At 43.5% G+C, this 25,751-nt stretch overlaps 1 protein-coding gene across 1 annotated transcript in view; it reads right to left on the bottom strand.

The window, feature by feature from the left end:
• Positions 1–25,751, bottom strand: part of SPTLC3 (serine palmitoyltransferase long chain base subunit 3) — a 127,668-nt gene that overhangs the window by 32,365 nt on the left and 69,552 nt on the right. Inside the window, exons 8-10 of the mRNA XM_059896098.1 lie at positions 17,444–17,549; positions 8,608–8,827; positions 217–343 (exon numbers count right to left, since the gene is read on the bottom strand). Coding sequence (XP_059752081.1) covers positions 217–343; positions 8,608–8,827; positions 17,444–17,549 — 453 coding nt within the window. The remainder of the gene's footprint in view (positions 1–216; positions 344–8,607; positions 8,828–17,443; positions 17,550–25,751) is intronic.

The raw sequence follows: 25,751 nt of genomic DNA, 5'->3' as shown, positions 1-25,751 counted from the left end.
GTTAAGACTCTGCACTTCCACTGCAGGGGGCATGGGTTCAATCCCTGGTCTGGGAACTAAGATCCCACATGGCACGCAATGTGGCCAAAAAAAGAAAAAAAAAAAAAAGACAGAAATGTATATTTGAAAAGGGGGGAGTTGATGGGGCAGAAGGGAGACAGGGAGAGGTCTAGGAAAGGAATTCACGGGAGATTTGCTTGCTGCAGACCCTCTTACCTTGCGTGGTCCCATCTAGTCCCATGATGAGTTTCATTGCTCTGATGATTTGCTCTGCTATCGGGGGGCTCATGGAGGTGGCATAAGCAGCGCTATGTGAGTGAGCCCGTAAATAATCCACAAGGTCCTTTAATAGAGGAGAGAAATCCAAAAAGAAGGCAAATAAATCTCAGTGTTGGTGGCCCCATCTCCACCCATCATAGCACAAGACATTTGATTCTCGAATGTGGTCTGATTTTCAATGGGCATCACCAAACTCTTTATTTTTTCTATCCCTTCTTCTTAGTCTCTCCCTAAACAACCTAGGAGGTATATAAAAATGGGATGCTGCAAATTTGGAGTTGAGTTCTATAAGGCAAAACCAGATGTGTAAAGGAAAAGTGGTTTCCTAGACATTTATTTGGGTACCTAGCCCATACGAGCACTGGTTTAGTATTCAGGAGAGTCCAAAGAAAAATCCGGGATGTGTTTTTTGCCCTTGAGCATATTACATTAGCTTGTGCTCGTGGAGGAGTAATGGCAGGAAAAATAACAAGACATGCAGACCAGTTTATGCAGCAGGGCTACCAGATGGCCGAGGAAGGAGAGGGGATATTACCAGCGGGAGTAGATAAGGGAGGCTCTAGTGAGGAAGTAGCATTAAGTCTTGAAGAAAGAAGACAGACAAAGATAAAAAGAAAACTTTCAGGAGAAGGGAGCAGCAGAAGGGAGAGGAGAGATATTAAACCAGTGTGGAGGTGAGGACCAGATAAACTCTAGTTGTGCCTTGAGCAGGAGACAACTATTGGGATTTGTGTGTAACCCTATTTGAAGCGCTGACCCATGCAGGATGCTGGTCCGTACAGTGGTAGGAATGATTCTCTACCTGCATGTCTGACCCTTGAGGCCAAACCTGAGGTTCCAGGTAAGCATGCTGAGAGCCTGAAGAAGCTCCAATCACCTCATTCTACAGCGATGGTGGGGGACTCAGAGCTGGTACATGGAGGCACTCAGCCCTGGCCAGGCAGACCATCCATTGGCCCACCTGTCCTGACTCATAGCCCAGGACCCTCGGGGTTGTCCTGCAGAAAAGCTAGTGGGCCCATAGGGGCTCTGCATTAGCAGTGGGGTCTGCAAAGCATCAGCCACCTTCTCTTCCAGGATAATGAGACAGCTTAGGATCCCACTTAGGATCTACTCTGACCATTCCCTGGAAGATGAACTGGGGAGAGCTCTGCTTTGAGCAGGTCCATCTCGTCCTAACTCCCCTTCACCTGCCACATCCACTCCCACCTCTGCACCTGGGACTGTGCCCGCCCGTCACTTTTCTCCCTTGGGTTATGGGTGTTGTGTTTGCTCCCAACCATGGGTCGTTACCCAAGCATTTAAAACGTATATAGTTTTTCTTCCTATGAACTACTAACTAAAGTTAATAGGTAAGTAAGTAGAGAGTACCTAAAGTTACTATGAACTTTCCTAAACGTTCATAGTAAAGTGAGTGGCCTGCCTTACAGGTGGTTGGTGACATGATGCCTCTACCTGGCCCACAGGCTTGCTTCCCCGACTTCCTTTCTCCTTCATTTCACACTCTTCATTCATTTTTGTTGGTTTGTTTCTTCTTTTCCTTCCCCATCGCTTCTACTCTGGTTCCCTCTCTCTTTTTTTTTTTTTTTTTTTAACATCTTTGTTGGAGTATAATTGCTTTACAATGGTGTGTTAGTTTCTGCTTTATAATAAAGTGAATCAGTTATACGTATACATATATCCCCATATCTCTTCCCCCTTGTGTCTCCCTCCCTCCCACCCTCCCTATCCCACCCCTCTAGGTGGTCACAAATCACCGAGCTGATCTCCCTGTTCTATGCGGCTGCTTCCCACTAGCTATCTATTTTACATTTGGTAGTGTATATATGTACATGCCACTCTCTCACTTTGTCCCAGCTTACCCTTCCCCCTCCCCGTGTCCTCAAGTCCATTCTCTAGTAGGTCTGCATCTTTAGTTCCCTCTCTTTAATTATTTTAATTTTAAATTCTCCATTCAAATCCTTTTTCTTTCCATTTCTAAGTATTTCTTTCCTTCCTTTCTCTCTCCTTTCTTCCCTCCCTCCCTTCCTTCCTTTCTTCTTTCCTCCCTCCTGCCCTTCTTCCTCCCTCCCTTCCTTCCTTCCCTTCCCCTCCTTCTCTCCCTATCCCCCACCTCTTCCCTCCTTCCATCTTTCCATTCAGCAAGTTTGTACAAGGATGTGCTCTGGGCTATGTTCTGAATGCAGGAGGCCAAGAAGAGGAGGAGGATAGAAAGCCTAGTCCCTGGCAGCCATTCTCCACTTACATTAAAATCAAAATTAAGTTTCTGTCCTTTATTTTGTTTAGTGAATCTCATAAAAACAGCGTTTTCACTGTATCTGAGGAGGATGTGTGTGACGTTGGCCTGACTGAAGGCACTGGCCACATGGTATCCAGGAGGTTCACTTTGAGGATGGAGGATGTGGTGGGAGGGTCAGGGAGAGAGAGGCGGTCATTTTCCAGAGTAGCCGCAGCCAAGCTGCTCTTCACAATCCTCCTTGAGCAGCAGCAGGTGTTTTCTTTCTCTGCTGAGAGCTGGTGCCTTCCAGCAGGATGCTGGGGAAGCCAGTGAAGAGGGAGCGGGTGGGATGTAGGAAATGGGATGATGGGGCTCATGTGGTCAGGAAAGAGCTGTTTTGAGGAGATGATCTGACCTGGAAGGATGGGTAGATTTGGATAGAGGAGGGGAGAGGCATGGACACGTGCTGAAATTAGTAATAAAGATGGCATCTTAATCAGCACAGGATGGAGGAGTCAAATGGGGGCAGAGGGAGAAGCTAGTGCCTCCAAGAAAAGGTGATGAGGGGTTGTTCCCTCGAGGGGAGTTCTGACCGCAGAGTTACAAGACAGGCTGTTGAGACTAGATCACTTGGGTTCAAATCCTGGCTCTGCCACTTACTGATATGTGACCATGGGCAAGTTACTAAGCCTCTCTGTGCCTTAGTCTTCTTCTCTGAAAAATGAGATAATGGTAATACTTAACTCAGGGTCCTTGTGAGGATTCAATGAGTTAATACATACACAGTGCTTAAAAAGCATCTGGTACATATTGAATACCTGATGCTGTTGGCAATTATTGTTAATGGACTGCCATCTCAGAGATTCTTAACACTGGGAGCATGGGTTGGGAGGAGGGGATCAAAATATAAAAACTTCTTACAGTGTCTTTGTTCCAGCTCCCTTGTAATGCTGTAAGGTTACATAACTGCATGTTGGTAGACCCGGGCATCAAACCAAAGATTTTCAGCCCAGCACTTCCTCCATCCTTATTGGGTGGTTAACAGTAGGAGCGAAAAGGAAAAGAGAGGCATTCTAAAGAAAGGAGAACCCAGACCTGATGGCAGATTGCATGACTGCAAAGATGGTAGAGCTGACAGTTCATTGATAGACCCAGAGCTGATATTCACCGGCTGCTTGAAGCTCCATTTTAAGAATTTTACGTGTATTTTACATGTATATTTACATGTATTAACTCAGCTTCACAATAATGCTATGAGATAGGTATTATTTTAATCTCCATCTTACAGGTGGCATCACTGAGTCATGGAACAGGTCAGAAAATTATCCAACTAAAAAGTGCAAAAAGTGGCTGGATAACAAGGATTTGGACCCAAAGAGTCTGTCCCGAGATTACCGCCCCCCCGCACCCCCCTTAGCTCTGCACTGTATTACTTCTTCAGACCAGAGGAGTTGGCTTGGCATGGGGTGGGGAATGGCCCAGGGAGCACAGAGAAGACCACCTTCACTGCTACTTATCCCTGTGGTGCTTTCCCTAATCCACAGAGATTGCACCCCTGGAGGAGGAGGGGAAGAGGAGAATTCCTAATATACTCAAGTGTTCATAGTTCTAAACCACAGATTGAATTGTATCAGTCTCAAAATGTTTCCTGTCTATTACATTTATTTCTCCAAAGAAACTGTAACCTCCTTGAGAGTAGGGAACTGAGTTATATACTTTATTATACACTCTCTTATAATCCATAGTGGTGGGTACTTAGTGGGGTTCTGGTAAATACTGATGGTCTAATGGGAAGCAGAAGGGTTTAGGGGCTAAGGAAGGATGGTGAGGGTCCCTGAAGTATAGAGGGAGGTATTAAGCTGCATTCTTATGAACAGGTATAACAATATTCTCGTAGCCTTGGGGCATTGCTGACAAAGATCAAAGACACAAAACAAAGCTGCCTTTGATCCCTAAAGGGGTCTTTATGTCCCCAATCCCCAATTTTCCTATCAAATTGAGAAATTTCACAAAGCCAAGGTCACATGCATCCTTAGTTTGAATAGATGCCTCATTGGCACAGTATCACTTCCTTTTAACAGTAAGACTGTCTTGCGCATAATCTTATTTCTTTCAGACTGAGTCCACTTTCTCTCAGAATCTGAGTGTGTGGATGGGAGGTAATTTACCTGTGTGGTTCAGAAAGTGGGACTCTTGGAGTCCCCTCAGCAGAACATCAAGGAAGCCTTGGTTCCTGGTTTTCCGATTTCCTCCTATCATGTGCCCACTGGATGCCATGAGCCATGAATTAAGAGTTAGCTTTGGTCTTAAGGAGAGTCCGTGTTGTGTTTTCCTTCAGGCTGGGTTAGAGGTCTCTTCAGACCAAGGTTTCCAAGGCCATTAGTAAATGCAGAACCCTGAGCCTGGAGTTCAAGGACAAGGGTGGCTTTTCTGAGAAAGTTAGACAGGAGGCTCTTAGGGTAAACATCTTGGCGTTCATTCCATGACCCCCATTTACTTCAAAGGGCTGTTAAATACAGACAGGACTGAGCACGCAGGGCACAGCTGGCTTCTGCCTTTGTCTGGCGCCCAGACTTCTGGGCTAACACTCACGCCAAACTTGGCTGCCCAGTGCCCTCCTCCAGAATCTCAGCCCTGCAACCTATCAGTCAGGAGGGTCACCTTTGCTTCATTCATTTGCAAATCTCTGGTCAGCCAGTGGAGGCTTTGAAAGCCAGTGCTCAACCCCAGGCGTGCAAGAGGACTCAGGATCCTTGCCTGAGAAAAACCTGGATCCTAGAAGCTGGGGTCTGCAGTGTTGACCCCATCTCCTCAGCAACTGAATTAATGCAAATTAAAAAATAAAAGTAAGGAAACTAGCCCCATCAGCTCAGGCTTTCTTCCAAGAAGCCATTCATGGCATGGAGCTCTGATAGGTGGAGAGAAGTAAGTACCTGACATTTCACCTGAAGGTCTTGAAAGGAGAGAAAGATTCACTGTGGGTTGTTCATGGATCAGCTACAGCAGCTCCGAACTCACAGTGGGCAAAACAGTAAAACCTTGCTGGCTCTTGAGAGACTGTTTTAGCAGTTTCCCTGAGGTTGGGAGAGTAGGTCAGGCCAAGGCAGTAAACTCCAAGAGCAGAGATGGATTTGTAGGACATTTTGTTACAGGAAGGCTGAAGTAAGGACAAAAATCTCTACTCTCTGTAGTTGTATCTTAGCACCAAACCAATTTTTCTTTTGTGTGTTTACAAATATTTTTTCTCACGTGACACATCTGCCTTGACCTGCTCCATAAAGATTTCTAGAGCCTGCTAGAAACTATTATTAGGAATATAGTCCCTGTACCACTAACACTGACCTTCACATTTAAAAAGAGAGTTAAGAGCTAGACAGTTTTATAGTTTTCTAGATTTTTGGACTCAAGTAATTATTTTCAAATCTCAAGGTTTACTAGGAAGCCCATGAGCAGAGTGAACTTGAAATTATTAAGATTTCAGAAAAATGTAAAGTCCTAGTGTGTGCACTTTAATGTTTTTTATGGTTAATTTTGTTGCTTTTGTAGTATTTAGTATCTAGAATGCTGGATATTTTTGCAGTACTCCCCCAAATTGAGATATATACTTTAAAATATCCAGAAAAAATATGTATGATGAAACTCTGAAAACTGAACTCAAATTATTTAAACAGATACTAGAAAGATTTTTTTTTCAAACAAATCTGTAACATTTGCCCAATCCTATGTCCTATCAATTAAAAAGCATAGTTTAAAACAAACTGAAAGTGAAAATTCTTCAAAGTCCAGGGGGATAAAAACTATGATTTAAATGGAAACTATACATAATATAAAATTAACTTAATTTAACAAATTAAATGCACAGAGGAGCAGATGCATAAGTTCCATTAACTCATGGGCTTATTAGGCTAGAAGGAAACCACAGTTTATCTGGGTTTATCACAGTCTCACCAAACGGATTCCAGACAGGTGTTTATCTGATTTTTAAATCATCAGGGAACGGCACAGGCAGACACTTTCTCAAGTGACATCCTATCTCCTGCTCACCCTCCACATCTTGAAAACTACCCTGTGTTTTCTAGGTTTTGCATCTTGCTGTTTCAGGACAGTAGGTCTCTGCATGGGTCAGCCAAACACTCTCTAATTCTTGCTGCCACCTAGTGGTAAATTCAGAGACTGCAGAGTATGTGTGGAGGGAGTAGGGGGAAGGGGAGGAGGAGCGAAAGGGGAAGGTGAAGGGGAGGGCGGGGAGGGGGAGAGGGGAAAGGGGGAAATGATGAAGCCCTCTGGGTCTAAGTATGAACAAAATGAGTTTTTTTAAAGAGCAAAAAATGATCTACATACTTTTATCTTCCTCTTGATTAATGTAAATACTAAATAATTTTCACAATTGCTCTGTATCTACCCCAAATCAATAGAAGTTACATAGACAAGAGCAAATACACTTTTAAAATAGTCCACCTGACTTCAGGATGGAGAGTATGTGAGAGAACCATACTGAACGGGCCGTCGGGAGCCTTTGTTTAAAGCGGGTATCAATTGAAGGAACTCTAAGGGGGACATGATGACAGCTACCAAATTTGACAACATTTCAAGGATCCACTCGCTTCAGTTTATTCAGGTGCCTTTGGTTCAGGAAACAGAGTTACGCTTGGTTAAACATTTTGTAGCTCAGAACTTCTGCTAAAGTAATCACAAAGCCAAGTAGCCTGGGTCGGGGGCGCGCCTACTTTGAGACCCTCTGATCCCATTGCTTTGACAGTCGAGGAGAGGGAAGTTTAACCTCTCACCAGATTTAGCTGAGTTTTGTAAGATCCTGGGCATTCCCTATGTTTTTAGCATCACCCAGCGAATTCCCACAGGCCAGTGGAAGGACGCTGAACAACAATGCTTTGAGCTTGGAAGAAAGTGATGCTTCTTGAAGGGTAAAGACCACTAAAAGCTCTGGACATTTTAAGCATTTGTGCATCTCATGGCAGGGTCAGTGGCCGTAATAAAATCTGTTGTTCTAAATCATGGGCTTTCCACAACCAGACTGTTTTCGGCAGTACTCCCTGGTTTGTCTAACTGGTTTACCAGGAGTCTGAACTCCTGTTCCTGCTGGGGACAATGAGTGAGGAATCAGGAATTTTAGAGAAGCCATCGAGCCACCTGCATGCACTGCTTTGGGGCCTTCTTTGCCCTCCTGGGTGGAGCCATCTACACTGTCACAGTGTATCTGGGACAGGTGTAGGCCTGGGGGAGACAGCTATCAGGATTTGGATTAAACCACCATATAAAGCAGCAGATTAACTGGCTCTTTGAGCCCTGAAACCCAGGTTTTAATATTTCATTTTCCTTCTCTCCGCCCCTTCCCTCTTCTTTTAAAATCCTTTCAAGCATTTGTTTTATTTTAGCAACCCCCTTGGTGACATTGGCAGTAGAATGACAGGGATAATACTTAACAGTCTGATTCCTTCAGATCAGAATCTTAAGTCACCTAGATAAGGTATCAGAGGATGACAAGATTTGACCCACGGCTTATCCAAAATCGCGGAAGAGAATTATTTTGCAGAGAAAATCTCTAAAAAAGACATTTCCGATCTTGCTACTATTTTGATTAAAACTCTGAAAACCCACAGCTTGTAGCACAGGGTCAGTGTCCTTAACATCTGACATCTGCTCACTGTTTCTACCACCCACCTTGAGTTTTTCACGCCACAAAACCCAAACGACTTACAGTTCTGCAGCATCACTTCTGTGGCTTGTTAGACATCATTCCCTCTTTCTGAAATATCAACCCCACCGCCCCATCCTTTGTCTACAAGACTGGCATTCATTCTAAGACTTCTTAGGTACTGCCCTTTCCTTTGTACTGTCTTTGCCTGTGTGCACAGCTGGTGTTGTCTTTTTATGATCATGTGATTACTCATCACATGCAACTCTGCGCTATCAGAGGATGAGCTCCTTGACCTTCTGGGCCTCCTGTGGCTGTGAACACACGGTGGCAAGGCTGCCCTCATCAGTCAAGTGTGCTGAACTGAACTGAAGCTCTCAGGGAAATCAGAAGACCCTGCAGACTACCTTGCGAGGGCATTCAGGTTTTAAACAGACACAAGGGATCTGTCTCTTACCTTCCTTCCAGCTATGTAACCTCCTGAGGCGCCAAAGCTTTTGGTGAATGTGCCCATAAATACATCAATATCTCTGGGGTCCATTGCAAAGAACTCCATCACACCCCGGCCGGTCGGGCCCAAGGACCCAATACTGTGAGCTTCATCTACGTAGAGGTAAGCCTTGTATTTCTTCTTTAGAGCCACGATCTGGGGCAGACGCACGATGGAACCTTCCATGCTAGGGCATAAGAAGAAATGCTCGTCACCGGTGTGTACCCTCCGGGGAAGCTCTGTGTCACTCTCCCTCTCAGTACTTCTCAGACAGCCTGCCCTGGCACCAGACGGGGATGACAGGGACATGCCATTCCTTTCTTCTTAAGGCATATTTTATTTGGTGGAGACCACCCTCTCAATCTTGTAAGGCTGCTCTGGCATTATTTCACTTGGGGAAAAAAATAATTTACATTCAGTGGATTTAAGTGCTTTGAGTTGTTATAGCTAATTCCCAAGTAAACAGCTCACTGCATTGTTGATCAATTTATCAATATTAGTAAAGCCGACTAGCATAACTAGACTGACCATGTTGGATTCTATTCTAGGTATTTTGCTAGTTTTAATTAAATTGCTCTATGTTGATGTGTCTTTATCAGCCTGCTACTGTCTATTTGCCCAGTTCTGTCTGACCTAAACTCAGTGCTTGAATTGCCAAAGATTAAAAGAAGGAATTAAAATCACACAAAAGAACTTTAAGACATCATAAATTTATTAAAGCATGGGAGAAAGTCCTTAGGGTTTCCTGTTCAGTCCTTACTGAACTCAAAGGCTTATTTGAGGCTTCTGGCGGTGTCCCTTCTTTTCCTTTAGGGCAATGGTTCTCAGTCTTCAGTGAGCATCAGAATCCCTTGAATGGTTTGTTACAACACAGATTGCTGGGTCCCACCCTCAGAGTTTCTGATTTAGTAGGTCTGGGATGGGCTTCGAATTTGCATTTCTACCAAGCTCCTGGGAGATTCCCATACTGCTAGTTGGAGACAGCACGCTGAGAACCACTGCTATAGATCAACTTTTGTTTTAGCCATAAGTGCTTAATTTTTCATGGTATTATTGTAATTTGGTAAATTTACATGGCATTTTAAATTGCAAAAACACTTCTAGTCCTCCAGCAAAGGGAAAGACAGGAAGTAAATAAGCAAGTAAAATGAACATTCATATTTACATGGCACCTCTTGGAACCCAATGGATTTAGAAGAACTCTTGTCTTTAATCAGTTCTCAGAACACTTAGTAAACTGTGTCCACAGCTCACACAGTTTTGACTGCACTGACTGGCGAATTCTATGAAAACACACAGACTCACACCCTCACCCCCATGAAGGAGCTTGTCAAACAGTTCAAGCAACCCATTAATTTAGTTCAAGAACTAGTCAATTGACACAAACAGAGTTGAACATCTCCCTTCTTCTTAATTAGTTTATGTATTTATTTAATATATTAAAAAATAATTTAAGTGTTAGGTCGATTCAGTCAAAACAGTCCAGCTGTTATGTAGTTACCCAGACCAACAGGTGTTGGATGCCTTTTTTTTTTTTTTTTTAAAGGACTTTATTTTTCAGAGCAGTTTTAGGTTCACGGCAAAAGTGAGTAGAGGGTACAGAGATTTCCCATATACCCCCGACTGACATATGCATACCCTCCCCTATTATCAACATCACCCACCAAAGTGGTACATTTGTTTCAACTGATTAACCTACATTGGTGCATCATCATCTAAAGCCCATAGTTTATATTAGGGTTCACTCTTGGCATTGTATGTGAAACCAAGCAGGACCCTGTGGGGATCCTGGGCACAAAAGCCTTCTGTCCCCTGTTTCTTATTTGTAGGAAATAGGTTTCAGCTTTCATGACCTTCCCTGAGTTCCAAAGGGCAGGTTCAAACAGTTGCTAATCAGGGAAGAGAAGGGATGCAGAGACAAGGGAAGAGCAGTCAAGAAACAACAGTGCGGCCTTGGGTCAGGGTCCTAGTTACGGCTCAAGGGCTACACATAACAATATCTTCGAGCTCTTCTCATATTTATCCATTTGCCAACTGAAGTACATTTTGGTTGCTTCCAAGTTTTGGCAGAACTAAAACCCCCAACAAATGGAAAATGTTAACTACTTGATGAAGCACTCTTCATTCCAGAGAGGTCAGTTTGATAACCTCCAGAACCACAGGAGCTCATCAAAAGACCACCCGAGGCCAGATTAAAGGAATGCAGGCCCTGCACACACCCTGATCCTTATCAGCAACTCCATCCTTGAACCTTTGTTATAAAACTCCTCACCAAATCCCCCCAGGTTGGGACACACAGTTTTGAGGGCATTAGCCTGCTGTGTCCCCCTTTGTCTGGCAAAGCAATAAAGTTATTCTTTTCTACTTCACCCAAAACTCTGTCTCCAAGATTTGATTTGGTATTGGTGCACAGAGGCTGAGTTTCGGCATCATACATTCTATGGGTTTGGACAAATGCATAATGACATGTATCCATCATTATAATATCACACAAACTACTTTCACTGCCCTAAAAATCCACTGTGCTTACCTTCTTATCCCTCTCCACACCCAACCCATGGCAACCAGGGATCTTTTTGCCGTTTCTAGAGTAATGCCTTTCCCAGAACATTATGTAGTTGGAATCATACAGTACGTAACGTTTTCAGATTGGCTTCTTTCACTTAATAATATGCCTTTAAGTTTCTTCCACATCTTTTCATGGCTCCACAGCTCATTTCTTTTTAGTGCTGAATAAAATTCCATTGTCTGGATGGACCACAGTTTATTTAGCCATTTGCCAACTGAAGGACATTTTGGTGGCTTCCAAGTTTGGGCAATTATAAAGAAAGATGCGACAAACATCTGTGTGCAGGGTTTTGAGTGGACACAAGTTTTCAGCTCCTTTGGGTAAATACCAAGGAGCATGATTGCTGGATTGTATGGTAAGAGCATGCTTGTAAGAAACCACCAATCCATCATCCAAAGTGGCTGGACCATTTTGCATTCCCACCAGCAGTGAATGAGAGCTCTGGGTTACTGCACATTCTCGCCAGCGTTTACTGTTGTCAGTGTCCCAGACTGTGAACTTCTAACAGGTGTGTAGTGGTATCTCATTGTTTTAATTTGTATTTTCCCTGATGGCATATGATGCGGAGCATCTTTTCACATGCTTATTTCCATCTGTAAATCTTTGGTGAGGTATCTGTTAAGGTCTTTGGCCCATTTTTTAACCCAGTTGTTTGTTTTCTTATTGTTGAGTTCTAAGAGTTTTTTGCATCTTTTAGATAATGATGCTTTATCAAACGTATCTTTTGCAAATATTTTCTCCCAGTCTGTGGCGTGTCTTTCTAATGCTCTTGGCATTGTCTTGGAGAGCAAAAGTTCTTAATTTTAATGAAGTCCTGCTTATTACATTTGTGCTTTTTACAAGGTCATTCTGAAAGGCTGTTTTCGGATTTTAATGACATGAAGACCAAATAGAGTCATCTTCTCTTATAGAAGTTTGCGAGTTAGTTCCAGTATTTTCTTAGAGTAATTGCTTGTTAAAGTTGTTTCCATTGAAGGGGAGGAGGTCCAGCCAGCTGACTGCCTAAGCTGAGATGGTAGCCATACCACTTACTAACTGAGGACTTGGGCAACTTATTTGCTGTTCTCTGCCTCAGTTTCCTCGGATGTAAAATAAGCATGATGATGGCACACTGCTCATAAGGCCTTTATAAGAATGACTAGAAATAATACTTGTAAAGTGTCTGACGTATCACAAGCACCCATTGGGTTGTTCTTGTTCTCAGGTGGAGCTCAGGAGGAAATGGTAGCAACGAGGCCTAATTTGAGAAATTGGGAGCCCTTGACAATGCTCTGTGTTGAATTTTCCAGGAAGAAAGCATATGGGTGTCATACATAATAAATGGCTGTATGCCCTCAAAATTCTAGAACCTTCTCATCTTTTAAAATGTTCTAAATTGGTAACACAAACATGCTAAAAACCTGACATGTCACAAATAGCCATTCTTTGTTCTGGAACTGAGTTTGGCAGGAACCGGAGTTAATGTTGATCAGTTTGCAGACACTCCGGGCAGCTAATTAGCCATCTTTGCTTGGGCCGATCTAGCTGATGTTAGGGGCCTGCTCACCTGGTTTATATTTCTTCCTCGAAGATTAATGACTCCACAATATTGCTGATTTCAGGAGTTAATGTAGGGCACACATGAGTCCTAGAGGGAATTCAGTTTTTATAAAGAGCTATATTTACCCACAGTAAGTTTTCATTCTCTCAATGTGACCAAATTTGAATTGAACCTTTCCCTGTAGTGGGATATTGAGTTTGGTGTTTACATGAAAAGGCTATCTATGTTATTGCTGCAAATTGCTGTCAAAGAACACTGTGCCAGAAATGATTTAAAAAAAAAAAACCAAACAAACCCAAGAACAGTGTTTTATTCTTTCTTCCTGAGTGGAAGGTTGTGTTTTCTTTTGACTTGAATAGAAAAAAAAACAACTAAAATACAACTGTAGGTAAAGATAATTCCACCAGTTAATTTGAAGTTCTGTGCAGGGACTTGAATGATTCTTAAACCAGCAAGCCAGTGAATAATTTCTTTATATCTTTTCTATTACATAATGTATTAGCTAAGTGACAAGACTCCTTTTTGAAATCTCCCTCTCACCACCTTCCCCTCCACCTATAAACCATATTACCCACTGACAGGATTGGGATTTAAACCACTGGTTTGCCAACTTACATGGTGGAAAAATCTCCTTGGTGGGCCCTGAGTACAATCCAAGGGGAGAAAGGAAGGTGGAAAGAAAGGGGAAAAAAGGAACTAAGCTTAATTAAAAATAAAGTAACTACTGTTTTCTTTTTCTTTGTTTAAACCACAGAGATATAGGTGAGAGTTTACCACTGAAGATCTCAGTCCTTAAACTTACATTATTTTGAGCAGGAGAATGGCTTACATTCTTAGAGAAAATGGCATTCTGAGATTTCAACATTTGTTTATATGTGTATTTTTGGAAAAGGTTGGATAGTATTTCTTGATTAATTTTATTTTGAAAGTTTGGGCTCCAGCTATGCTAGTTTATATCCCCAGTTATTTGGGACCTCTCTCCCCATCTCTAGTGTATTTTTGAATAATTTTGAGATTTTTCGACCACCATGAATCAACCACTAGGCGTCTCAGAGACACAAAACTAGAAGACTGTGACTTTAAAGCAAAACTTAAAAGAAAATGCAGGGGAGAACACTAAAATAATACTATTGTACTTCTAAACCCCAAATCATGGAATCATGGAACTCTACACTTCAAGTTTCAATCTCCCGATTTTATAGATGAGGAAACCGAGCCCTAGACAGGTTGATGGTGAAAATCAAATGGATGACCTTGCATTTTCCACATTTATTTCATTGGATGTGGACACATGGGCTGATTCTTCTGTTTACATTGGGTCTCTGTCCCAGCAGGGCCACCTGGTTTGAATTCCAGCTCTGATTTATCTCAGCTATCTGCCCTGGGGCAAGTTATCTAGGTCTTGGAACCTGAGTGTCTTCATCCTCACAATAAACTTAGGAGTACTGGAGGCGCTTACTCAAGATAGCACATGTGAAATGTTTAGCAATAACACATGATAAATGTGAACCCTGTCCTCTGACACCCATCCTTCAGGAGTCAAACAGCTTCGCCATACAGATGGCTTATTGTTTTCTGAGTTGCAACTTCCTCAACTGAAAATAAATTTGATGATGAAGACAGCTACCCTTGGTTGTGGGTTTACAATGCTCTGGGATTCTCCAAGCACTAGCTTATGTGATTTCATTTAATTCTTACAAAAGAACCCTATGAAGGGCACAGAGTTATAGGCAGCAACACAGGATCTACACCCATGTCCCAGGCCTCCCTCCAAATCCTGACTCCCCTATATTCTATATATAAATATTAATACATACATGATCTATGGATGATGATATTATTATTGTTACTATTATTATTATTATCATAACTGCTTTTGTGGAGTTTACTGACTTCTTGGATTTGGTATCTAGCCTTTTCTACCTTGATACCTACCTGAAACTGTCTGATTTGGCTGACTGCTCTTTTTTGGAGTTTTGAAGAAATTGATTTATGTGAGCTATATGTGGTAGGGAGACTTTGCCCATGGGGGCAAACCACAGCCAGAGATAAGAAAGATCTGGGAGTGAAACTCTAAGGAGGTTTTGTGTGGATTCTAACAAGGTATACATACATAATACATCTCTGGAAAGTAAAAGTACATTTGTCAACTACTGGTTTCACATTTGTAACCCTGGCCCTTTGGAAAATCTTGTGGGAAATAATTTCATTTTCTGGTGAGAGCAGCAAATGAGAACATCCATATGTTCCAGAACTCTACTCTAGGCTAGTCTTATTTTACGGACGAGGAAACTGAGGTCCCAGGAGGTACTGAGGTCTGTTTAAGAAGGGTCCTGTTTCCTATCTATGAATGAGTGCCTTTAGGTCACAGTCTCATTTAAAGACAAGATTCCTGTGCAGGTGAGAACAAAGGAACATCTCTGAGAAGGCAAGTCCATGGACAGTGGAGACTTCTCCCTGTATACATGTCGGGTCGATGGAGCTGCTGTGGTAGATTGCCTCCAAAGATGGTTGCCTGTAAGTCTTCCCCTCCCTGTATACACAAGCCAATCCTCCCATCAAGAGGTGGGGTCTGTTTCTCCTCCCCTTGAATCTGGGCTAGACTCGTGTCATGCTTTGACCAATAGAATATGGTGATGTTGTACCAGTTCTGGGCCCAGCCCTTAAAAGGCTGGCAACTTCTGCTTTCATTCTCTTGGAAGCCAGCCACCCTGTTGTAAGGAAGCTCTAGCTAGACTGCTGAATGAGAAAAGCCTACATATAGAGAAAGCACCCCAGAGAAGAGGAGAGAATAAGGCACCTCAGTCAACAGCCAGTACCAAGAGCCCACATGTGTGAGTGATGTCATTTTGGATGTTCCAGCCCCAGCCAAACACCCCATTGAAAGCAGCCGCATGAATGACCCCAACGCATGTCACGTGGAGCAGAGCTGCCCAGTTGGTCCAGACAACCCACAGTAGCGTGGGAAATAATAACTCATTGCTGTGTAAGCCACTGTGCTTTGAGGTGGCTCGTTTCACAGCAGTAGGCCACTGGGCAGTCACCATTGCTAGTGAACCCTAAGCTGTGGTTTGTTGCCACCCTGTTTTGGAGCCGAAGTCCACACCTGGCTCCCCTATCCTCCTGATATCATGGTAGGACCCAGGCCCAACGTAGCCATTAGCAGAGGGGTTTCTTTGTGTAACTGATGGGGATATCTGACAGTGAAACGCTGGTGGTCCACTTAATTCCAGCCATGATCAAAGTACTTAGAACCAAACTTCCCTTTAGTGAAGCCGAGTTCTGTTTATTTGCAGTTGGGCTCTGTTTACTCTGGTTAAAGGAGATGCCCGTCTGCTCTCCCTCCGCTGATCCGTGCTCCCACCATTCCAGGCTTGATTGACAGGTGTTTAGATAAAGGCCTCCCCTCCCAGGCTGGCATCTGGCACAAATCACACAGGGAGAAAGACCCGTGCTTGAGGCTATGACAGCCTGAGAGTCAAGATGAGATTATTTCTTAAAAGTAGCAAGTTCAGGGCCAGTGAGGGGTTACATTATTCTACAGCAGGGTTTCCCAAACTCGGCACTGTTGACATTCTGAGCCGGATAATTCTCCGCTGTAGGGGACTATCCTGTGCATTGTAGGAGGCTTAGCAGCATATCTGTCCTCTGCCCACCAGATTCCAGCAGGACTTTGCTGCAGTTGTGACAACTGAAAATTGCCAAATGTGCTTGTGTGGTGCCCCCAGGGATGGATTCCATTAGCTTTGGAAGAAAAGGCTGCTCCTGATCTCAAGTCTCCTTTGCAGCCACACTTCCCCTTGTTGGGAAGTTAAGCCCTCATTCCCTTCCTTTTAATCTTGTTCACTTCCCCATAATTAATCCAGAGGAAACATTGCCCTTGCTTCTTCTAACATGAAGATTGAGAATTGATTTAGGAGTGAGTAACTCTGAAGTAATGTTTCCTTGTCTCATGGACTAGGGCATCCACCAGAAGACAAACTTGGGAGTAGTTTCTACCTTAGTAACGATCATCAATTTAGACATAGAATGAAGCAAATTCAATCACAACCAGCAATATAAAAGTGCAGCTCTGACTGGCTTAGTGGATGTTTTGTCTGCTCAGCCTAAAAGCTGTGGGAAGACTGAGCATGCCTTCAGATGCTAAGACCATCTCCCCCTCTTCCCAGCTCTGTATCAAGAATTGTACTCCAGGTTAGTCTTACCTTGAAGAAAATGTGCAGGCTTTTTTGTAGTCTGATGCCAACAATTGGCTAAGTTCAGCAAGCCTGGAGTTTGGGTGCACTATTGAGTTAGGGGCAGCTGGGTGCCCATCAGCAGTATCTACTTTCCTGCCTTTGTCATAAAGGCAAAGAGTGTTCTGAGGTTGAATAACCCATCCCCTAAAAGCCTTTGAAACTGTGGGGCAGCCAGAGGTAGTGGAATCAATACAAGTTAGCAATGTTCTGTCAGGACGTTTCTGAAGACACCTTCTTAAGTATGCCAGCCTCCAAGGTGCTCCACCATATGTATGGTCATTGAAAAGAAAGGTGACCCAAGACCTGATGGTTCACATTGATAGCTCTGACTCAGGTCCCTTCATAACACCTATATCTAACTCATTTTTCCATTTAACTAGGAGAGGTCAGCCTTGCCCCATCTGTCAGCTCGCTGTGGGCCTCAGTGTGTGAATAGGTCTCTGGTTATTTACATACCTGTAGATGCCCTCCACTAGGATGAGAATCTTTTTCCAAGCTCTGCGGGTTCGAGGCTGACCGTAGATTACAGCATCTCTCAGGAGCTTCTCTAGGCTTTGCATGTCTTTAAATAATACACACAAAAAAATTGAGTCATGAGAGGGCTTTTCTTTTCCTCCTTCATTTTCTTTTGGAGAAGGCAGCAGATATTTTAGGCTCAGACTTGGACCCGAACTTTCAGAGAGCAAAGTCAAAGTCAGAGAACACCTTGGGGGAGAGACAAGTCTAGTTTTTAGTAAAAGTTAACTCTGACAAGCTGAGTAGGCAGATTTGTAAAGCCAGCAGAATAAACCTCTAGTGGAGGCACATAGTTTCACAGGGTCTTCAAAGGCTGTCCTCACCTGCCTTAGCAGAGATTGCAGCTTTACATTAAATGCATTTCTTAAACTTAAGCTTTGTTGCCAGGTGAAAATTAGCCCTGAGGGATATCATTAACTAACACTCACCAATCAATGGTTTCGCCGCCAGCATGGTAGAGTTTAGCTGGGTTTGCACAGAACAGCAGCATTTTGGGCTGGCAGGGGTCTCACTGCCTAAGTTTTGGGAGGTGGGTAAATGGATGTGGTGTGGAGGCCATGTTCTGGTACAAAGCAGTCCTGGTTTCTTTCAAAACTTTAAGGCAGTGTCATTTTTTGTCATTTATCCACCAGTGGGTCTCAGACTTCAGAGACTGTGAATCATCATTTGGGGAACCAGTAAAAATGTAGATTCCCTGTCTCACTCCTAGAGATTCTGGACCAGTTCGTGTGGGATGGGGTCCACAAGTGTTCATGTTTGGGGTCTTGGCACTCCTGGGTCCATCACTCAAAGCCAGACCTATATTTTGAGCTACATAACTGTTTTCCAACCACATTTTAGACAAAACCATGGGTACCTCAAACTCAGCATTTCCAAGATAGAACTTGTGGCAGATGGCATTATTGGCCCCAATTCCTACACTCTCCCAATTGGAGTCCTTGGACATGTGACCTCAGAGCCCTCCCACTAAAAGAATGGAAGATGTTTCCCTGCCTCTGGCTTGGGTTCAGCTGAGTGACATGCTTTGGCTAATAGAATCCAGGGAAGAGAGAGCAGGTTAGTTCCACGCCTCCGCCTTAAGAGGCCTTACACGTTTCTGCTTTTCCTCTTGTGCTTCTGCCAGTAACATGAAAAGAACACTCCCAGGCTAGTCCACAGGACCTGGGAGGGTCCCAGGAGAGGCTGAGAGACAAGTAGGGCACAGTTAGCCCAGCCCACTTGCAGTCATGGGTAAGAAATAAGTGATATTTGTTGGATGCTACTGAGGTTTCGAGGTTGTTTGTTATGGGACTAGCTAAAGAATGCAGTCTGCAAAGGCAGTTCCTGATCTAGTCCCTGGCTATCTTCCTCATATGGTTTCTCAAAGTTCCCCAGCACACAGCCTCCCATCTCTCTTACATACTTCCCCCCTCTTTTCTGTCTGGAGACCCTCCACCCACCACGAAAGCCTCCACTCAAACTCTTTTGGCCAATAGGACAGATTTTCTTTCTTCTTTGTGTCCTTGATGACTCATCTATTCTGGATTTAAGCACTCATCACACTGCTCATTATTTGAGCTCATGTCTCTCCTCCAGGGAAGGCGAGGACCTTATCTTATTCATCCTTTTAGCCCTAGTCCTAATGCACAGTGCTAGAGCTAAAGCGATATGTGATAGTTGAATCACTTGACTTTTCATGGAAAAGATTGTAGACCAGGAAACAGGAAAGGGAATGACACTTTGGGATCTAAATAGGAATTATGAGAAAGGATAAATGCCTCATGCCTGCAGTAATATTTCTTTAATTAACTGCTTTTTTTAGCTTTTTTTTAAAACATCTTTATTGGAGTATAATTGCTTTACAAAGGTGTGTTAGTTTCTGCTGTATAACAAAGTGAATCAGCTATACGTATACATATATTCCCCATATCTCCTCCCTCTTGCGTCTTCCTCCCACACTCCCTATCCCATATCTTCTGAGTCTTCGCGTAAGATGTAGTGTTGTTTTAGTGTCACTACATCACTGACCACTAGATGGCAGCCAAGGAAACAAAGCAGCCTTCTTATTTTGAGAATTTCAGGGATAACAAACGTTCATCTTTAGACATTTTGCTTTCTGCTGGGTTCCTAAAATGTTGAAGTAACCCATGTGATTGGGGGAAGCAGCTCCCTTTTCTATAATCCACTGCAGGCCTGTTAGCCTCTGAAGGGAATAAAGAGCTGTTGAATATAAGTATAGCTGCTTACAGAGTTTTTCCTTCTGGGACTTGGAATTTACAAGTTTTTATACAGAAATGACACATGGTGAGTGTGACTCCTGTGCCATAGTAATAAAAGCAAACCCAGACTCCAGAGAGTGGGCACAGAGGGAGCCAACCTCCACATAACAAAGGCCGCACACGACAAAGCCACAGCAGCCAACATTGTTCTCAATGGTGAAAAACTGAAAGCATTTCCTCTAAGATCAGGAACAAGACAAGGATGTCCACACTCACCACTATTATTCAACATAGTTTTGGAAGGCCTAGCCACGACAATCAGAGAAGAAAAAGAAATAAAAGGAATACAAATTGGAAGAGAAGAAGTAAAACTGTCACTGTTTGCAGATGACATGATACTATACATATATCCTAAAGATGTCACCAGAAAACTACCAGAGCTAAGCAATGAATGTGGTAAAGTTGCAGGATACAAAATTAATGCACAGAAATCTCTTGCATTCCTATACACTAATGATGAAAAATCTGAAAGAGAAATTAAGGAAACACTACCATTTACCATTGCAACAAAAAGAATAAAATACCTAGGAATAAACCTACCTAAGGAGACAAAAGACCTGTATTCAGAAAACTATAAGACACTGATGAAAGAAATCAAAGATGACACAAACAGATGGAGAGATATACCATGTTCTTGGATTGGAAGAATCAATAGTGTGAAAATGACTATACTACCCAAAGCAATCTACAGATTCAATGCAATCCCTATCAAATTACCAATGGCATTTTTTACAGAACTAGAACAAAACATCTTAAAATTTGTATGGAGACACAAAAGACCTCGAATAGCCAAAGCAATCTTGAGGGGAAAAAACGGAGCTGGAGGAATCAGCCTCCCTGACTTCAGACTATACTACAAAGCTACAGTTATCAAGACAACATGGTACTGGCACAAAAACAGAAATATAGATCAATGGAACAGGAAGCCAAGAGATAAACCCACCCACATATGGTCATCTTATCTTTGATAAAGGAGACAAGAATATACAATGGAGAAAAGACAGTCTCTTCAATAAGTGGTGCTGGGAAAACTGGACAGCTACATGTAAAAGAATGAAATTAGAACACTCCCTAACACCATACACAAAAATAAACTCAAAAGCAAACCCAAGTGAACTAAATTAGCAGTCACTTAAAAGTGAATATTCTAAGATTTTCAAAAATCTATACATGCAGAGATTATTGTACTGTTCATGCAATCAAGAGGGTCACATACATGTTAGAGCCTGAGTTTGGGAGTTTAAATGAACCCCATTAAAGAAGAGAAATTTCTCTCCATTCTTTTAATATCAGGCAGGACAGAAAACAAGCCTACAAAAGACCTTGATATGTTTTTTGCATTTTGCAGATGGCAGGAACTCATAGTGTTTGTCATGAATGGAGAGTTCGATGAGGAGAAGCTTTTAGCGGAACTTCAGAAAACCCTTGGTGTCCACACACTGGGATCCTTGAGCAAAGGGAAGATCAATCAGCCATTGTTCCACCTTGGGGGACAAACTCACTAACCTCTTAGAATCACAGAAGCTAAATAGAGAAAGGTATGACTTCACTCACTGTGGGATTCTGGACCCATGTTAACATCTGGTAGTTTCTGATTTTTAGGTCCTTGCTCTATAATTCTACAGTGTGTGGGTCACAGACCTATAGGATTCAGGGGATTGTGGTTTATATTCTTGCAGGCCTTATGAGGTTCTACTGTTTCAGCAAATCACATGCTAACATCTGCAAGAGATTTTCAAATAATGATGCTTATTAAAGCACTTATACTCGCATTACGTTAATGCTCATGACACATCTGAACGATTAGGTTTTGGGTTTTTTTTTTCAGATAAACAAACTAATGCCAGAAGGTTTGTAAAACCAATAACAACCAACCAACCAACCAAACAAACAAAAAAAACACAAAAGACCCTAAGCCCAAACAAACCAGCTTCTTGTCAGAGTATAGAGAAAATCCTGAGATACAGAAATTAAAAGAATACAGTTGATGCCATCAAGGTGCACCCACACAGTGCTACTGTACCATCATGTTACAAAGTTATAATGACACACTGTGGACTTGTAATCACCACAAATTTGAGTACCAACAACGTCTTAGACATTATTCACCACCAAGTCTGGCTCATCAAGGTGGGGTCCTTTGGTTTGTGACGGACTGAGAGGAGGGAGCCGGCATGGTGGGTGATGAGACGTGGCCTGGTGTCCACGTTCTGGTGCAAAGCAGCCCTGGTTTGTCACGGGTTAGAGAATTACTAAATCTCAGGGAGAGCCCAGCTATGTGCCCAAAACTCCAATCAGGATTAGGTGAAAATGATGCTCTGCGAGCCTGTTCCTGCACCTGTCCTTAAATTCAAAACCCTCATAATATCAGCAAGCCTCCGGGATCTGCGGAAACTACACATACAGTCCTGTGAGAAGAGAGCCCAAGTCAACAAAGAAGCCATAACCTTCTCAGAAGGGAGGTTGGTGTAGTTCAAAAAGTGTCTTCCTAAAGATAAGAACTAGGTCTCTGGCTTCTTTCTTACTTTCCTGTACAGCAAAAACACTCTTTCTCCTGCCTCGGCTGCCTCTTTCCTCATCTCTTGTGCAACTGAGCTTTTGTTGAGACACGAGAACTTGGCCACCCCTCCGTGCCCTGCCCTGCTCTCCATCTAGGGCCCGTGGTCGGGCTGAAGGGCAGCCTTCACTTTCCTTGTGCTGCCCAGAGTGCTTGCTGGTTCACCCTCATCACTCAAAGCGCCAAGAAACCTGCCTCCACCTGCATTTAGATATGTCCTCTTGTTCCCTGCTCCGTGGGCTTCTTGCCAAAATCTTTTCATGCCTACACAGGATAGACACTCAACAGCTATTTCTTAAGTGAAAAGATGGTTGGATGATGAAGAAATACTACTTGTTACTCTAATCCCTTGCCTCCCCCCATCTTTTCCCTGTTCCTCGTGTTCCTTCAGGGATAATCAGTTTCATCCTTCAATATTGAGCCCAAATGTGAACTATTAAGCAGGAGGTACTTAAACAACTGTGAATGATGATAAACCATTCTTATTTTTAAGATGGTTTGGGGGGAACTGCCCCCTTGTGTAACCTTTGGGGGAAAATGTAATCATAATGTCCAGTTCTGGCCAGCAAAGCAAATATTTCTCTCAAAGTGACATTTATAGAGTCTCCTCCATGAGATCAATGAGGGCATTTCTGATGCATTGAAAAATGGCTGCGGGACTTCCCTGGTGGCACAGTGGATAAGACTCCGCACTCCCAATGCAGGGGCCATGAGTTCGATCCCTGCTCAGGGAACTAGATCCCACATGCATGCCACAACTAAGGAACCCGCCTGCTGCAACTAAGACCCGGCACAACCAAATAAATAAATAAATATTAAAAAAAGTTAAAAAAAAAAAAAAAGGGTGCCTTCAGTTTTGCAAGGCAGTTTGGATACATACTTTGGTTCAGGTCTTCTGAATGGGTCTGCAAATATGTTTGCAGGTGTCACATAGTCTTTTGTAGGTCAAAGAAGCAAGGTGAGCTTCCTGGAAGTAGACAAAAGGCAGCTGGGAGCAGAGGAGCTGGGCTGGGCAGAGGGTGAGGTAGGTGCTAGGGGCAGGGCCTACTTACCCAGGGGAGAGGGTCATCCCAGAAAATTCTGGCCTTGAGCACATGAGGTGAAGAATGGGTAGAACCTAATGCACGGGGACAGAGTGTCCCATGCACTCAGGCTCTGGGCCTGATGAAGCATGGAGGGCTCTGATCCTTAGAGAAGGGTCTGTGGGACTAGACAGAATGCTGAATAGGATCCCTGGGGAGTGGGGTCAGTGCAGGAAGGTGAGCCTTGATTCAGGGAGCACTGTGGGAGCCCAGGGGTCAGCACCTGGATCCTGCATCTCAGGTCAGGGTGCAGTCAAGGGCGCCCAGTGAATGCTGGCTGCGTCCGCCTAACCCAGCTGCCCTGACCCGGGACAGTTGCATGGGAGATGGAGGCTATGGAGTATTTCATACATCACTCTACCATCTGGGGGAGGCAGGGAATGGAAAGGAGGTCAAAGTTCATTGTGTTTAGAAATGGGAACTCTGAAGTCAGACCTCCTCAATTTAAATCCCAGCTCTGCCTCTTTCCAGCTGTCTCTGAAAAAGTCACCTCACCACTTTGTGCCTCTTTCTTCATCTGTAAAAAGGGGATAATCGGTAGGTGACTTGTTGTGAAGTTGGGACTAAAAGGAGTGAGTGCATGTGAAAGTTTCATTACAGCAAGGGTTGAATACTCTTACTGTTAAAAGATATAGGGGCAATTGCTTTATTTGTTAAACAACCTAGTTCAGGAGCCTTGAGATTGAAAAGGTCGTGGCTTGTAAAGTAATCTAAGTGATGTTTATAGGTTTGACCTTCCACTCAAATGACACTCATGAGCCCTCACTCCGCAGAAGAGGTAGGGCTCAGAGTTTTCCCACAAACACTGCATCCTTTGTTCTTCTTCCTCTCGGCCTTTAAATGCCTCTAGATAGAATCCTGGTTCTTCCTCTCCACTTTTTTTTTTCCTAAACCACTTCAAATTCTTGGCCTGCTCATTCCTCTGACCTCATGGCAACTCTCCTAGCTGAAAAGACTGCTTCTCCTCTTCAAGACCAGCTCAAGAAGCCCTTTGTGACTCACTTGAGTACAGAGATTACCTACAGCCTTGCTGCTCCAAGTACAGTCCTGCACCAGCAGCATCAGTGTCGCCTGGGAGTTTGTCAGACATGCAGGTGCTCAGGCCCCCGCCCAGAAGTACCGAATCCAAGTCTGCATTTCAACAAGAACCCCCATGGTGACTCCTTGCACCTTAAAGACTGGGAAACATTGTTCTAGAATCTACATCGTATGCATTTACCAGTAAAGTGAGCAGATACAGGAAAAAAAATAACTCAGTTCTGATTTCCCCAAATCTCTGAAAGAAGTGGTTGACCTTTCCAGAGAGTTAAAATTCACCCAGGGTTTGAGGTCCTGGAATTCTCAGGGTGCTAATATACTCAGCCCAGAGAACATGTTTACCAAAGGCCTCCGGGTACCCAATGGTGCTTGGACCCATTTCCTCAATACACCAGAATCATGAAGGAGACCAAGCCTGTGGGTCCCTCGTTGGAGCTGATGCCTCGGCTTGTGCTGTAAAATGGCTGGAGAGTCTGTTTTGTGGTACCAATGAGTCACAAAGGCAAACTAAGGGTTGGCTATTTCCCTGAAGCTGCCCAAAGTAGAAAGTGCAAGGAGATATTCTCAGCACGTAGCCAGAGGGATTCAGAGACCAAACTTCAGCTTCTGAGTTAAGATTCATGTTACTAACAGGATAAGGCATCACACTAGATTGATTTTCACACAAGAACCCACAGCTGTCTGCGTCCTACATGTGGTCTGGCAGTAGCTGGACTTAGCGAGTGGGTAAGAGTGTCATCTAGAGCTGTCCATGTACCTGTATCCTCTCAGCCCAGCTCCTTATTGCAGACACAGGCTATTCTTTGTCCAAAACATATTTTTCTGGCTTTGGGAGCATACTCAGCCTGAGTCAGGACAGCCCTCAACCAACCACAAGTGGGAACTGGTGCATAAATACCCCAGCTCCCACCCCTCAGGTGGGATAACACTGAGGCATGTCTATACTGGCACCCAGAGTTTCCTAGTAGGCTTGAGCTCCAGGTGTTTACTGTGCTAACATGCTTGACAACACGCCCTTTATTGGCCACCTACCCTGCTCTGTCTTCATCCCCTGCTTCTCTGACTCATCCTGGGATCACTTCCTAAATAAATGACTTGCCTTCACATCCATGTCTCAGGTATGCTCCTAGGGGAAATGAACCAAGACAAGAGCAACAGACTTGGGTTTGAATTTTGACTCTTACCGCCACGTGTCATGCGTGTGTCCTTGGGCAGGTCATTCAATCACTTTGAGCATTGCTTTCTCTTAATAAGTGGGAATAATGAAGAGAAATAGGAATCTGGATTTTTGTTAAATTTAAATGGTTGATTAT

Source organism: Balaenoptera ricei, chromosome 15, assembly GCF_028023285.1.
Source record: "Balaenoptera ricei isolate mBalRic1 chromosome 15, mBalRic1.hap2, whole genome shotgun sequence".
Classification (NCBI taxonomy): Eukaryota; Metazoa; Chordata; class Mammalia; order Artiodactyla; family Balaenopteridae; genus Balaenoptera; species Balaenoptera ricei.
Note: the sequence above shows the minus strand (reverse complement) of the source record. Positions and strands in the feature narration are given on the sequence as shown.